General features: G+C 61.8%; 1 protein-coding gene across 3 annotated transcripts in view; it reads right to left on the bottom strand.

Moving 5' to 3' along the window:
* The window catches only part of BAIAP2 (BAR/IMD domain containing adaptor protein 2), a 66,574-nt gene that overhangs the window by 793 nt on the left and 51,357 nt on the right, over positions 1-14,424 (bottom strand). Inside the window, exons 7-14 of one of the 3 annotated variants that reach the window (XM_019735656.2) lie at positions 12,868-13,020; positions 10,620-10,829; positions 10,277-10,478; positions 9,506-9,707; positions 8,442-8,510; positions 7,594-7,756; positions 6,333-6,367; positions 3,808-3,853 (exon numbers count right to left, since the gene is read on the bottom strand). In XM_019735656.2, the coding sequence (XP_019591215.2) occupies positions 3,826-3,853; positions 6,333-6,367; positions 7,594-7,756; positions 8,442-8,510; positions 9,506-9,707; positions 10,277-10,478; positions 10,620-10,829; positions 12,868-13,020 (1,062 nt within the window). In that variant the 3' untranslated portion in view covers positions 3,808-3,825. Of the gene's footprint in view, positions 1-3,807; positions 3,854-4,094; positions 5,626-6,332; positions 6,368-7,593; positions 7,757-8,441; positions 8,511-9,505; positions 9,708-10,276; positions 10,479-10,619; positions 10,830-12,867; positions 13,021-14,424 lie in introns of those variants that run through there. The other 2 variants (XM_019735655.2, XM_019735654.2) reach the window with 2 other exon arrangements.

Genomic DNA, 14,424 nt, shown 5'->3' with positions numbered 1-14,424 from the left:
AATGGCCCAGCTGCTGTCCGCCCGGGAACAGGAGCTGAGCCTGTCTGCAAGGACATGCCTTTTGACACACATGGACAGATGAGCAGCCCACACAGCCCGGCCCATGCATCCCGGGGGCGGCCTTGGCCTGCTCCACGCTGACACGACAGACACGAGGCCCACGCACACTGGCAGCAATGGGGTTGGCAGGGGGGATGTCCATGGCCCCCTGCAGAGGGGCTGCCACCTCCCTGGTGAGGGGTCAGCCACCCATCACCCCAGGGGAGCCACACCCTCCCTTGTATGCTCGAGGCCACGGCTGATGGACAGACGGACTGGCCAGACAGGAGGCTGAGATGGAACGAGATGAGTACGAGTGGCCAGTGCCTGGCCCTCACAGAAGCCTGTTCTCGGAGTCTCTGCCACGTGGGGACGGCACAGGACAACACGCCGGGGGACGTCAGGCAGCCCCAGGGGTGACAGCACAATGGCACGTGGGACACAGAGGGCTTGGCATGGACAGGACCACACTCCTGGCGAAGCGCTCGGCTCTGGAGCCGTTACCTGGGCAGGAGGCGCCTCTGGCACAGCTGGGCCGGCGTTCACAGGAGCTGAGTGGGCGGGCAGGCGCTCCGTCCAGTGCCCAGGAGGAGAGCACGTGGAGTGGAGGCATGCCCTGTGCTTTCCTGAGGACGTCATGTTTTCTAAAATGCTGAGACACTGTGGCCCGAGTTTTTAAAAGGATAAACTACTGGAGGAGGCTGATCATCAAACACAGCTTCTGCGTTCCCAAGACGACATCTGAGTCGGTTACTGACACCCGGTTCAGAGCTCCGCGGCCCGGGATGAAAGGTGCTTCCGCCCGTGTGGGGTCTCCAGCTCTGCGCACTTGGGGCCTCTCTTTGGCTCCGATCTGTGCAGACGAGCTTCAGCCAAGCCGGCCACAAGCAGTGGCCACCTGGAGGTTCCCAAGGCCAGGTCTACCGTGACCAGTGACGTCTGCATCTGTGCCCTGGCTGCCGCCTCAACTAGACAGCAGTTCTAGAGCAGGCCTCTGTGCCCTCGGCTGTCCCCAGTCAGGGTCAAGATGGGAGGTCCTGCGCTCTGGAAATGGGGCAGGTTTGTCCACCTAGATTTGGGGACCGAGTGGAGGAAGGGGTGCAGACCCTGCACCCAGAGAAGGGGGGTGCGCCTGTGCCGAGCACAGCCGGGACAGAGTGGCCGGTTTGGGCAGCCATACCATGCTCCTGCCTGACACACCTGAATTCTCATCAGAAAGGGTCACTGGTAAACGGCATCGTCAGCCGGGGCTGCAGAGGGAGCTGCAGGGCCAGAAAGGCCTCATCCTGAGGGTGTCTGGCCACTGACCCAACTCTCCTTGTCTCCTCCCCCAAATGGGGGCCGTGGAGCGCACTGGTCCACATGGCAGGTTCTGAGAGAGTGGGGGGCAGCTGTGAACAGTCCAGGCCATCAGAACCACTCTCTCCCACATCCCCTGGGAGCCCAGGCCAGAGATCCCAGTGGGCAGGACACTCCCACCCTCAGCACCAGAGGAAGGGCACAGCCCCCTCAGGTACTTATACTTTCCGGAACATTCTCTCTTCTGTGAAACAACAGCCTTATGAGCTACCCTGGGGAGGGTGCCTGTGTGACTCCAGGTGGCGGCTGGGGTCAACACAGAGGTGACAAAACAGAGAAGACTGGGACCCAAGGCCCTCTGCAGAGTCTCCCGTCCTGCGGACATGGGTCACTGCCAGGAGCAGGTGCCAGGCCAGGTTTCCTGCCAGCAGCACTATTGGCCGATGATTGACAACAAACCAACACACAAGACAAGCTTGCCTGGTGCCGGCACAGAGCGTGGCTCCCAGAGCAGGGTGCCTTCAAGTCGGGGACTGTCCAGGCTCTTTTCGCTGGTGGGGGCTCCGAGGGCACAGCTCTGTCCCTCACTGACAGCTCCCCTGTCAGGGGTCCTGAGCAGGGAGGGGTGTGACCAGCGGCAGTTTTACACAGAGAATGGATTTCCACTTACGGCGCAAAGCAGGCCTGAAGTCCCCAGAGGGGCTAAGGAGGCACGAGCTGGACAATCCCTGGGAGGACGGTGGGCACGGACTTCAGGGTGCTGCACGGGCAGCCGTCAGGGACACCGCAGCATGGGCGGCCTGCGCCCCCTCCAACCCCTGCAGTCGGGCAGCTTTCAATTCCAGTCTCATGAAACGCACGTGGCTGCAGGCATGAGGGGATCCTCTGTGACTACTCTCTGCGTCCACTACGTGAACAAGAAACAGTAGTTCCCAGAACAGTCACGTCTGTACATGCGGCTTCCTTCTTGCGCTGAGTCCGGAGCACAGAGGGAGCCAAGAGGGTGATTGGTGCAGAGGTGTCCACTTTCTCTTGAACTTTCTCCTCCTCAAACCTAAGTGGTTCTTCCACAGCTTCAGAATGTCGGCCCTTCCGAACGGAGTCATTCTCATCCTCAGCCCTCTATTCCTGGCAAAAACTCGGGCAAAGCTGGGCAGGGTCCCTCAACCAACCAGATGTGGCTTTGGACACTGCACCCCCAGTTGAATTATCGAGCCAGGCGCCTGTGTGGCGGGAAACTGGCTGGTGGCGTGTGCTGCATGCTCCTGGGCTGAGGTGCCCTCTGCGCCCAGGTCTACCCTAGAGCAAATGATGTGGTCCCTGAGGCTTCGGTCCTTCCGGCACCTCCAGTGGCGAGGACGGCTCAGAGGGACCACAGGGTCAGCACAGCTGGAGCCTGCACAGCTCAGGTGGGAGATGTAGGCCCCTCAGAGAGGAACCTAGAGGTAGGAGGGGAGTGGCCCAGGGTTGGCCACTGCTGAGCCAGGGTCAAAGGCCCGTTTACCCTGAACCCAGGCTTCTGGAGCATTTGTCTCCAGAACTTTCCACAACTCACACCGCAACTCACAACACAAAAGAGGGACAGAGAGAGTGCCTAGATTGCCTGGGGTGGTCTGGCTGCCCGCAGGGAGGGTGGCAGTGCCCAAATGCCCAGTGGAGTGAAGTGATCACTGTCCTTTATAAAGGATCACGGCACCAGCTGCACAGGGTAACCTCTCTGATTAGGTGGGGGTGGGGGCCCATGGTAGCAGTGCTGGGCTTTCTCATCTGCTGGCTGGTGGAGCTTGCTTTCCGAGGACGGAAGAGACCGTCACCAGGAGGAGTTCGGACGCTGGCAAGGGCACCTGGGCGTGGCAGCCGAGGGCCTGGTCTGGAGAGTCTGGCACAGACTCTTGGAGCCACATGGGGCAGAGGCCAGACGAGCCAGGCAGAGCAGGCAGCCAAGCAGCTGCATCCACCTGCCCCCAGCACAGATGTGGCTGCGGCACTCACCTGGCACAGCCGTGGAGCTGCCCCCAGGTCCCACCCTGGTCTCCCCAGGCCCCTTGGGGCTGCAACCCAAGAGCTGGCCAGGCAGGGCTCAGACCCCCCACCCCCACCCCCCACGGGCCGGTCCAAAGGGACACTCAGCCAGAGGAGCTGATTACTGGTTCCACCCTGATTGTGGCCGAAGCACCCAGCAGAGGCAGGACAGAAACCCAGAAAGAGAGCCCGACCAGACCCACACCCAGCAGTGAAGGGGGGTGCCGTGGAGGGCAGCGAGCAGAGTGGCGGGTCAGCCCCACAAGCTTCCCGAAAAAGGAAATCCGTGAGTTCCAGGAGCAATCCAGGGGAAGCAAAGGCCAGGAGCCCCGAGCAAAGCGGGCTGGCTGACCCTCAGGCCCCACCGTGCCTGCCGGGCTGAGGCCAGAGGGGCTCCAGAGCCGCTGCAAATGCAGACTGACCAGCACAAGTAAACTGGGCACTTACTAACTCTAGACGGGCAGCTCAGAATCTGGCCACTTCCACATCAGGGCTGCAAGGAAACACAAGGCTGTTGGTGCAGGTGTGGGTGGCAGTGGGGTCTGAGGATTCTGAGAGGACACCAGGGCCTGGAGCACACGGCCAGGAGCACGGGACACCGGCGACAGAGCAGAGCTGACTCTGGCTCCACCCAGGCGGGGGCCGCAGCAGGCGCCCCTCGGAGCGCAGTGTGGGCAGGCGCTGCGTGCACGCCGGGGTACATGCAGGGGCGGGAAGGAGGCGCCACACCCAGCTCGATGCAATAAATAAAACTTTTATTCAAACAACTGCAGCACAGGGCACAATTCAGATTTAAAAAAAAAAAAAAGAGGAAAGGAAACAGGAAAAATATCTTCAGCACTTTACATCTTCATGTGTCACATTCATCCACTGAGCATGGAATCCCCTGGATTTGAGATCTGTTACCAAAATGAGAACAGCAGCACAGAAGACTCCTTTAACACAGGTCCACATTCTGGCTTTGTTTTCTCCTTAAATATAAAGCAGGTCTGTGTCTTGTGCTCCTTCTCAGACAAGCACCACCAGCCATGTCCTAGTCCGCGGGCGGGTGGGTTTTAATAAATCACATCAGAAAAGGGGCGTCTATAGCTTCGGGGGCTGCCCCCCTGCTCACTTCCCAGAGTCAGGGCATGAAGAGGCAGTGCCAGGAACCACTGCGTCCAGCGTGTTTCTTTCTGAAGTCACCAAGACACACAGAAAGCCGAGCGCGTTTAGGGGGGATGGGCAGGGGCTGCCTGCTCCCTGGGCAGCAGGCGTGTGGGCGGAGTGCCAACACCGCCCTCCCGGGGGCTGGCCACACCCGTGCCCTGTGCTGCCAGGTGGCCTGGACTCCCTCACAAGCTGGTTAAAGGGCTGATTTCCAGAATGTGGGGTGGGAGGGGGGTGTCTCTGGAGGTCTTTGGAATGTCCATGTGTGGCCGGGCAGTGCCTGCTCCTGACTCCCTCCCTGCCAGTGCACTGTATGAGGTCACCACGTCTGAAAATGACGCCTGTGCTCTGGTCTCTGTACACCGTCCAACAGCGTCCACAGAGAAGGAAACCCTCAGCAGCCCGGCCCAGAGGCGCGGGCAGGGCGAGGGCCACGGCCTCCCTCACAGGAGCGGCCAGCTTCCTCAGGAGGCCCTGAGCGGGGTGCGGCCCTCGGACGAGTGCCCATGGGGCCGTGAGCCTCTTGGAGGCCCCAGTACGTTCCCTCTTCTGACACAGATGCCAGCGTGCGCCGGGGGAAGTCAGATGCAGAAAAAACAGTACGTACACCGGAGTCCATGCATATCTGTTTTTGTTTTCAGGAAAAAAAAATGTCCTTTTCCTGTTTTTCAGCTTTTTGGTTTTTTTTTGTTTGTTTGTTTTTGTTTTTTTAAGATTTTTCTTTTTCTTCAAACTTTAGAGCTGGCTCACGGTGAGCCTTCAAAAAGGGACAGTGTGTTATGAACGCAGCAGACGGGGAGCAGAGGCGAGTATGCCCACCCGCGCTGTCCGCTGGCAGGTCCTGCCTGGCGGGACACGCGGGGTGGGGGCATTTACATACGGGAGCATTAATGGGGCAGCACCATGGACCCTGGAGATCACAGAGTCTGGGGTCACCAACCAAAAGGCAGGAGGGGGCAGGTGGGAAAGAAAAATGACCCAAGAACAAACCAATGAGAGCTGAGGAGAAAACTGATGGAGACCAGACAGATGGGGAGGGGGGGGCGGAAGCTCTTCCGAGCAGCAGCTGCCCGTGGTCAGCGTCCTCACACTGTGGACACCAGCGTGCCGCTGCCGCTGTGAAACAAAGCACAGGACAGCTGCCGTGCCACACGCCTCCCCGACAGCAGCCTTTCCGGCAGCTCAGGCTCGGCTGGCCACCTGGCCACCAGGCCAGCTGGCCCTGGGGGAGGGGTGACAGAAGCCCCGGAGCCAGGATGAGAGGGCAGACTCCGGGGAGGGGACAGGCACAGGAGGCAGGAGCCGCTACCCGTCCGTGCCAGCCTGGACTGGTTCTGGGGAGACGAGCCAGGGGTGGGTGGACCCCCTCCTGGTCGAGAGTGGATGAGCCAGGAAGAAGGAGCAGGGCCGCTAAAGAGCGAGTGGGGGCTCCTGCAGTGGTCGTGGGTTGGGAAAGAATGGGAGCCCAGAGCAGCGGGGTAGCCACGGCCAGGCAGGGCTCATGCAGAAACGCCTGCTCCCCCAGAGTGCAGACCGCTCCAGGAGGGGCCATTTCCCACCCGGCGATGTCCCAGGACCCTAGGCCATTGACTCAGGACAGAGCATCCTGTCCGAAGGGCCTGCCCTTCAGACGCCTGGGGGGCTGAAGGGTGGGGGACAGAAAACGGGTACCCAGGCCCCACGCGTTCTGACATGGAGTCGAGTCTGCACCGTCTCTAGCCAGGCGCCCAGGGAGCAAGCCTGCGGGGCCGCCCCAGACCAGCCTTCCAAGGGACCGCTTCCCACTGCCCACAGTTCCCCAGGACAACTCAGCAAGCCCTTACCTGCTCACGGCCCGTGCCCCGTAGTCATCCAGACCCTGGGGAGGAAACGCAGAACAGGTCAGCCTGGGGGTCCCAAAGGATGAGGCAGGGTCTGCAGGGCAGGGGCTGGCTGGGCAGGTGCCTCTCCTGACCTGCCCAGTGTGTGCAGTGCAGCCTGCTGCCAAGGGTACAGAGGGACCCTGTCCCCCAACAGAGGTGACCCCCCAAATTCATGGGGACACCTCATCCGACCAGCAACTGACTGTGGATTGTGTGACCTCACACATGGTGCACACAAGGGTGCTGAACCCCTTCCACACACGTCTCCTGTGGCAGGTGGGCAGGGGTCCTGAAAGTACCACAGGTGGGAAAGCACCTGCAGGTCAAGGGGTAGAGCACCTGAGCAGGTGAGGTTGGCAGTAGCTGGCAGTTTCAGGTCAGGTACAGGGGCTCCCCAGGAACCCAAATCAGTGATGTTGGAGAAGAGGGGGCAACCGACAGGTGGCTGACAAAGGCCGATGTGGGGAGGACAGCGACAGCAGATGGTCACCGGCAGGCCCGCCGCAAGCAAACCTGGGCTGGCCCCCTGGGCAGATCGTCCCTGAGCCCCTAGACTCTAGCTGCAACTTCCTGGCTCTGGGGAAAGTGCCCCTGCCCCAGGAGGGGAACCCCCGGGGCGTGGGGCTGGGCTCTGGCTAGCTGCCACGTCTCTGCCCACCTGGCCTGGCCCCAGGGTCCTCGAGGGGTGTTGGGGAGGCCCTCCTCAGCTCTCTCAGCACCAGAACTGAACCCAGAGACCAGGAAGTGAGAGCAGGGAGCAGTGGTCAGACCCCTCCAGGCCTGGGCATTTATGCCACAAGGCCTGGGCAGGGCTGGATGGGACCAGAGCGACTCACTGCCCAGCAGGCTGGCCCTGTGACCCTGAGGTGCCACGCCTCCCCAAGCCGCGTCAGTCCTCGCTGAAGGTCCCAGCCCAGAGTGGTAGCACCCAGCTCCACACTTGGACCCATGACTGAAGAGCCCTGTGGCTCTCAGGGAGAGACTCCTGGGTATCAGGCCCTCCGTGGTGCCCAGGCTCCTCCCGAGAGGCAGTGTCCAGAGCAGGGTCAGAGCCAGTGACACCCCAGGCCGAGGGCAGGGCAGCAGGGGGGCCGCCGCGCCTTCTCTGGAGTCCTGAGTGTGTGGAGGGCAGTGGTCCATAGGTGGCCATAGCCAGGTGCAGACGAGAGGCCCAACCCTGAGCCCGGCGGTCCCTGGGGACCTGGGCCCCTCCCTTGCTCACCTGGGAGAAGGCGGGCACGGCCATGCTGTAGGGCCGCTGCTTGAAGGTGCTGGCCGTCTGCGTGGGGAAGGCTCGGGACGACGTGCCATAATCGGGGGGCGGCAGTGCCAGGTCGTCCTTGTCCAGGAGGTTGCCGGTGCTGCTGCTCTTCCCTTGCTGGAGGCTGTGGGACAGGGACAAGGGACAGTGCTCAGGCAGGGCCAGGCCCCCACCGCCCCCACACCTCGCTTGGCCCCTCAAGGATGGGGTGACAAGAAGTTGCTGTCAGGGGCCTGGGTGGCAGGCACACTGGCCCTGGGGTCCCCTCCCTTGGAACTGGGCATGAAGGCGTGCGAGGAAGACAGTCCGGAAGGCTTGGTGGGGCTGGGTCCTACAGCGACCCCATCTCCCCACAGCCGCTCAGCCCCTCTGCGGCCCCAGCAGCCAGTCTCCTGCTCTCCTGAAGGCCAGGAGGGTCTGGGGGACTCGTGGGAGATGGCTGGAGTTCCCCCCGCACACCCTGCCTGCAGCAGGGGTATGCGCCCGGGCCCAGCATGGGGCAAGGAGAGCCCCCACCCCAATGGGCCAGTGAACAGGGCTGCGCCACACAGCACCCGGTGACCCCCCCCAGGGATCGCAGACCCCCTCACAAAGCATCTTCACACCCACGAACCCCAGGGCCTCAAATGTATAGCACGCTGGGCTGTGGGGGCAGCTCTGCTGGGGGAGAGAAGGGACTGGAAGCCCAGCAGAGCTCTTTGTGCCCAGAGAGCTTGGGGCTGTTCTGAGAGGAGCCTGTCCACAGCGTCCATTGTCACCTCAGCCCCTCTCCAGAGCTAAGAGCCAACCACCCGCGTCAGCACTCTCACCTCATGTGTAACCTGTCGCTGCCGTCGCTGTCCAGGACTCTGGTGTAGGAGAAGGGAAACCAGCCTCGCCTGGAACAGACAGCCCAGGTGAGAGCGTGTGGGGCCGCAACCCACCGCTTCCTTGGCCTGGCTGTGTGTTTGTGGAGGGGGCGTGTGTGGGTGCTCCAGGGAGACCAGGGGACAGCAGCCTGCACCCCAACTGTACATCGGCTCTGAGCTGCCCCATCCTGAATGGGGGCTGCCTTCACTGGGAGGCTGGGGACCCTGGCTGAGCTCCCGCTGCTTTGACAGGAGAGCTGGTTTCTGGCCTCAGTCCCAAGTGGCCACATGTAAAGCCATGGTGCCAACACCAGAGGAGGTGCTAGGGAGGGAGGCAGGTGTGAATTTGGGAACAGAGGCATCCCACCAGGGTCCCTGCTCTCAGCTCCTCCCAGCGTGGCCGCTGCCTGAGGCCAGAGCAAGCTGCCCTCCTCCCTGGTTAGGGCAGGCAAGTGTCAGAGCTGATTCTGCCCCAGTGGGGTCTCCCATCTCACCAACAGACACACCCAGACAACAGTGGTGGCCACGGGAGGGTGGAGTCCCTGACCGGGCAGCCCCGAGATCGAGCAAGAGCAAGATGTTGACATAGCGTCTGGGCAACAAATTCAGCTGCCATGAAGGCGCGGTCCGTCAGACTTGATGTGATTTTTCGGACCCCAGCTCTGCCCAGGAGACAAGGGGGCAGCAGAAAGGCTTTGGGTGGAAGGCTGGCCTCTACCCACAGGAAGCCACACGCTGACAGCAGGGACAGCAGTGGACACTCAGAGCCCTGGGCCAAGTTAAGAGACGTAGGGAGTGAGGGATGCGAGAGCTGGGCAGGCCATGGAGGCTGCCGCCGTGGACGCGAAGCCCTGCTAGGTGTGTCTGTGCCACCCAGTTTTCTATGGTGGAAATGTAGACCCCGATAGTCAGTCTAAGAAGGACCCAGAGCCCCCGGGGGGCCAGGGTCAGGGGGCCGATGCCCGTGTCGCATAAAGGGCAGGCCGCCCTGCCCCGTCCCACCCGCCGCCTGGAAAGGTGCTCACATCTTGGTCTTCTCGCTCTCGCCGTAGTGCCAGCCATCCCGGGCCTCAGGCACCAGCAGGGTGATGAGGTCACCCTCCTTGAAGCTCAGCAGGGTGCTGTTGTCGCCGGCCGCATGGGAGAAAATGGCCTTCACCCGTGTGCGACCATTGCGTTCCAGGCCAGCTGCCATGGAGCTGGAGCGGGGCAGCGTCTTGTTCTCAGCTGGGGACACAGGGCAGATGTGAGGGGACGCTCTGCCCATGCAGGAACAAGGGGTGCGCTCACCCTCCCATCCCTCCACAACCCACTGGGAAGACACTAGAAGCCCTGGGCAGGCCTGGCGATGGACCGCCCTTCCTGGTGGACACTCGCCAGGCCTCCAGGCTGTGTGGACTCTGCTTCTGGAATGACTGGGTGCTAAGGGCACGGAGCAGCGCAGACCTGTCACAAACTGTGCGCTGAGCCTCAGCTTTCCTCCTGCTAATCAGGAGACCCTCAGGCTGGGCTCCTGGCAGTGGGGGAAGGAGTGAGCGCCAGTCCCAGGGGCCAGGAGCTTTCCCATCGTCAACTAATGCCCTCTTCACCACCCCCACCTGCTCCTGAGAATGGCTCCACTGCTTGCCAGACGTAACGGGGAGCCCTGTGAAGCCCAAGGGTCCAGGATGAAGTCCCAAAGGGGTCCCCAGGGTGCTGCACATGCACGTGTACACACGTGAGCCTTGCAGTCCCTGACCTCCCCTCGGGGGTGTCTTAGCCACTCGGGGTGGGTCTGGGGCCCCGGGGGCCCTTACTGGTGGCATAGCTGTTTTTGGGGGCCACACTCTTGCGCACGGGCAGCGTGTTGGAATAGGAGTCGCTCAGCTTGGTCTGAGGCTGCGGAGGAGACGAGGCCTTGGGCTGGACCACCTTGCGGTCAGCCCAGGGGCTGTAGTCCTCACTGTCGGGGCCCGAGACACCATTCATGATGGGTGCATTGTCCTGAGCAGACAGCCGCTGTGGAGAAGGGGCGGCAAGGGCGCGGGGTTGCAGCAGGGCCCGGGCAGCGAGGTGAGCCCCGCGCCCCCAGCAGAGGCGCTCTGCCAAGGGGGACGCTCCTCCCACACCCGTGATGCTTTCCGGAGGCCGAGGACTCACCCCCACAAATGGGGCCAGCTCGGGGGGCACCGGCAGGGGCTTGGCTCCCGGAATGGGGTCTGAGATGACCAGGCTGGACTTGGAGGCCGACAGGGCGCCATTGCTGCTGACCATCTGCTGCACCAGCTGGGCGGCGCGCTCTGCGATCTTGCCGGGGTCGGCGCAGGCCTGTTGCCACAGCGGCAGCTTCTGTGCCAGCAGCTCCTTGCCCTGAAGCAGACAGCGGGACAGGCGGGGGTCAGGGCCCACTGCATCGGGGCGCATCCCGGGGCCCCTCCCTACAGGGCCTGCTGCTGACCTCACGGCCACACCAGGAGGCTCCTGATGCGACATCCCCATCTCAGGAGGGCACACCTGGCTGGGGCAGAGGGCGGCTCTTCACCAGCAGGACCTCCCCGCCACATGAGCCACACCTGAGGGTCCCTGACCCCCAACCCGGGAAAGGAACTGGTCTGCTCCAGTGAGCTGTGCAGTTGACGGACCAGCAGGAATGAGGTCACACCAAGGCCTGGCCCGGCAGGGGCCCCCCCAGGGCCCGAGGAAGAAGACATGAATGGGGCTCCCTCAGTTAGCTACAGAATGGCCAGACCTTCCACGGACAAACCTCAAGATACCAGGAAGAGCAGGGACAGGGAAGGGACCGTGGGGAAGGGCCAGCTGCAGTCAGGCCAGGCTGTCTGGCTGGGGAGGGGGCTCTTGCATGGGGCAACTACGGGATGCCGGAGAAACAGCCCTTCTGAGCAAGCAGTGGCCCCTCTACCAGCAGCTGGCTTAGACCAGGAGCCAGCACACCACGCCCCAGGGCTGGCCGCCAGCTTGGTCAGTACAATTGGACTGGAACCACATCTGTTCATTTACACATCACCTGTGGCAGCTTCCACAGGCTATGGCCAGAACTGAAAATCTTTACTATCTGGCTCCTGGTTGAAATAAATGGTTGATGGGTCTGGGGTGGTGGTGACAAGGGCCAGCAGGGACCCAGCACCAGAGGGGACTAACCCAGGGTCAGGGCGCTGCCCCTGAGTGGCTTCAGGTCTGAGATGTAAGTAAGGCCCAGGGCTCCCAAGGGAAATGAAGCTCCTGTCATTGTAGGGTCCAAAATTCATGCACCAGGGAAATGCCAAGCGGGCGGCTGGGCACAGGCTGGGAGGCCCTGGTGCCCTTGTGCCCCAGGCCAGGGGCCTGTACTCTCTAAACCAGTCCGTGGGGGTGGGCCCAGCTCCCTGTGAAGTCAGCTGTCACCTCTCTGAAGTGGCAGTGCCCCAGAGGACAATGGATTTCCTGCCTGCAGCACAAATGGGCCCTGACTCTCCCTGACCCACTACAGGGCCTGGCTGCCACCAGGGGGCGCACACGCCCACCGCAGCCGGCCTGGGCCCACGTGGGCGGTGCAGCCACCTCTGCCCTGAACACAGCCCACTGCCACGCTCAGGCTGCCAGGGAGTCCTCGCAGCTCCCACAGGAGACGCAGGTCCCGCCACTGTCCTTGTTTTGTACCTTTGACAGCAGCCCTCAGATGGCCCATGCAGGCAAGAGCCTCTCCATGGAAGGTGGGCACCTGTCTCCTTGGTAGCCAGGCCGTGGGGACCAGAAGCCGAGTGTGTGTGTGTGTCTGTGTGTGTGTGTGTGTGTGTGTGTGTGAGCGTGTGCGTGTGTGTGTGAACGTGTGTGTGTGAGCGTGTGAGTGTGTGTATGTGTGTGTGAGCGTGTGCGTGTGCGTGTGAGCGTGTGTGTGCCAGAAGCTGAGTGTGTGTGTGTGAGCGTGTGTGTGAGTGTGCCAGAAGCTGAGTGTGTGTGTGTGTGTGAACGTGTGTGTGTGTGTGTGTGAGCGTGTGTGTGGTCCTGCTGACCCTGAAAACCCCCTTATGGAAAAAGGACATGAACCAGGGCCTCCCTCATCAGCTTGGCTGCCTGACCACACTTTTCAAGCTCAGAATGTTCTGGAATGTTCCAGCTCCTGCCTGTGGACTATGGGGCTCGCTGGCCCTGGGAGCTAAGCTGGCCTCTACGTGGGGTTCCTGGCACTGCAGCCCCTCAGAGGAGCTCGTCCTTAGGCTGTCGGTGTAACCGTTCTCAGAAAAACACCCGGCCAATTTCTCACGGGTCTTAAAAACATTTGCAGCCTCTGACCTGGTAACTCTCCTTCTAGAACTCTCTCCCTGGGGAAATCGAAATGCATGGGGATGTTCTGCACCGCATGACACTCAGCCTGTTCCCGGGAGGCCCGACACGTGGCGAGCAGCCTCACCTTGGAGTGGTAGGCAGCGGAGTTCTTGGCCACGGCACACTGCTTCTCCACCAGGAAGCAGAACCTCCTCCTCTCCTCGGTGAGCGCTGTCTTGTAGCCGTCGGACACGTGACTCTCCAGCTCCCCCTGCTTGCTGCTGATTGCATCAATGTACTGGGGGTGGGAGAGAGGGTGGGCACAGATGAGACGGGGAAGGACAACACCCGATCGCGTCCGTTCTGAGCAGCCCCACCAGTTTGTTCAACAACACCTCGTTCTTGCAGAGTGGTGGCTGCAAACGGGTGGCGTTCTGGGGCCACTCAGAGCATATTTGCCTCTCATGCCTTGAGCTGCCCGCAGGTCCTGCCTCCAGCAGGAGGGCCAGGCAGGCCGTCCGCAGAGTGGTCAGGCTCATCTCCATGGGGCTTTCCCCAAAAGGGCGTGTTGCGTGCCCAGGCCAGGGGTCAGGCCAGCCCCTCGCTAAGGCCACAGCCCAAGAACGTCAGTGTCAAGGGCCCCCACTTCTCCATCTTCCTGCCTCGCTGGCATTCCCTTGGCCTGTGGATGTGGGTATTTCTAGTACCTCTATGTCTCAGCTCAAATGGGAGCCATGGGAAGGTCAGAGATGGGACACGGGGGGCCCTGCCTTCCACTGCTCGAGGACAGCCCTGCTAGAGGGAAGGCCACACGGTTTCTCTCAGCTCGTTCCCCACCTATTCCCAGATCTGGGGTGGGGTGGGGTGCAGAAGACAGGTAAGACCCCTTGGCGGCTGTTCTCCAGACAACTACAGGCTGAGGTGACAGCCTGGGAAGTTCATGGAGAGGATGAAACGAGGTCACCCCGGGAGCAGGGAGCCCAGCAACTGACGGTGGGCTGCTGGGGCCATGCCGGCTCACACTCCTGGGAGGAGGAAGGGCTTGGGGGAAGGGGCTGCACAGAGAGGGGACTTTAAAGTGAGCAGGGTCACACACCTTCCCGCTCGCAGCTACCTGAGTGCTCACCCCGGTGCTACCTTGAGAGGCTGAGAATCTGCAGAGACAAACAAGGCGGCCTTACAAAGGCCGGCAACTGAGCCACCCTTGGACCTGGGGAAAGCGGTGAGCACCTCCCTCCATTCCCACCGCCCACCACCAGGGCTCCCGACGGGGCCACTCTGTCTCCCCCGATACCCACGTCTGTCAGGTCCAGCCATTCTGGGCTGCCCAATGGACACTCACCCATGAAGGGTTCTAGCAAAAGCCTCAAATGAAAACCACCTCAACCTGACCAGCCTCCACATCCAATTACCAATTTCCAGAAACGCCGGATCCCAGGGACACGTTCAAGATGGCCCAAGGCTAGCGGAGTGGACTCAGGGAACAGGAAGTGTGAGGGTGGGCAGGGTTTGGGGGAAGAGGAGTGGGGGCTGGTGTCCAGTGGGGACAGAGGGTCAGTTTGGGGTGATAAAGTTCTGGAGTCGGATGGTGGTGATGGCTGCACCACAATGTAACTGTACTTAATGCCCCTCAACTTAAAAATGGTAAAAACAGTCAATTTCACGTTGAGTGTCTTAACAAAATTGAGAGTCATTAAAAAAC

This window comes from Rhinolophus sinicus, linkage group LG15 (genome assembly GCF_036562045.2).
Source record: "Rhinolophus sinicus isolate RSC01 linkage group LG15, ASM3656204v1, whole genome shotgun sequence".
In the NCBI taxonomy this organism is placed as follows: Eukaryota; Metazoa; Chordata; class Mammalia; order Chiroptera; family Rhinolophidae; genus Rhinolophus; species Rhinolophus sinicus.
This window is presented reverse-complemented; position numbering and strand designations above follow the sequence as displayed.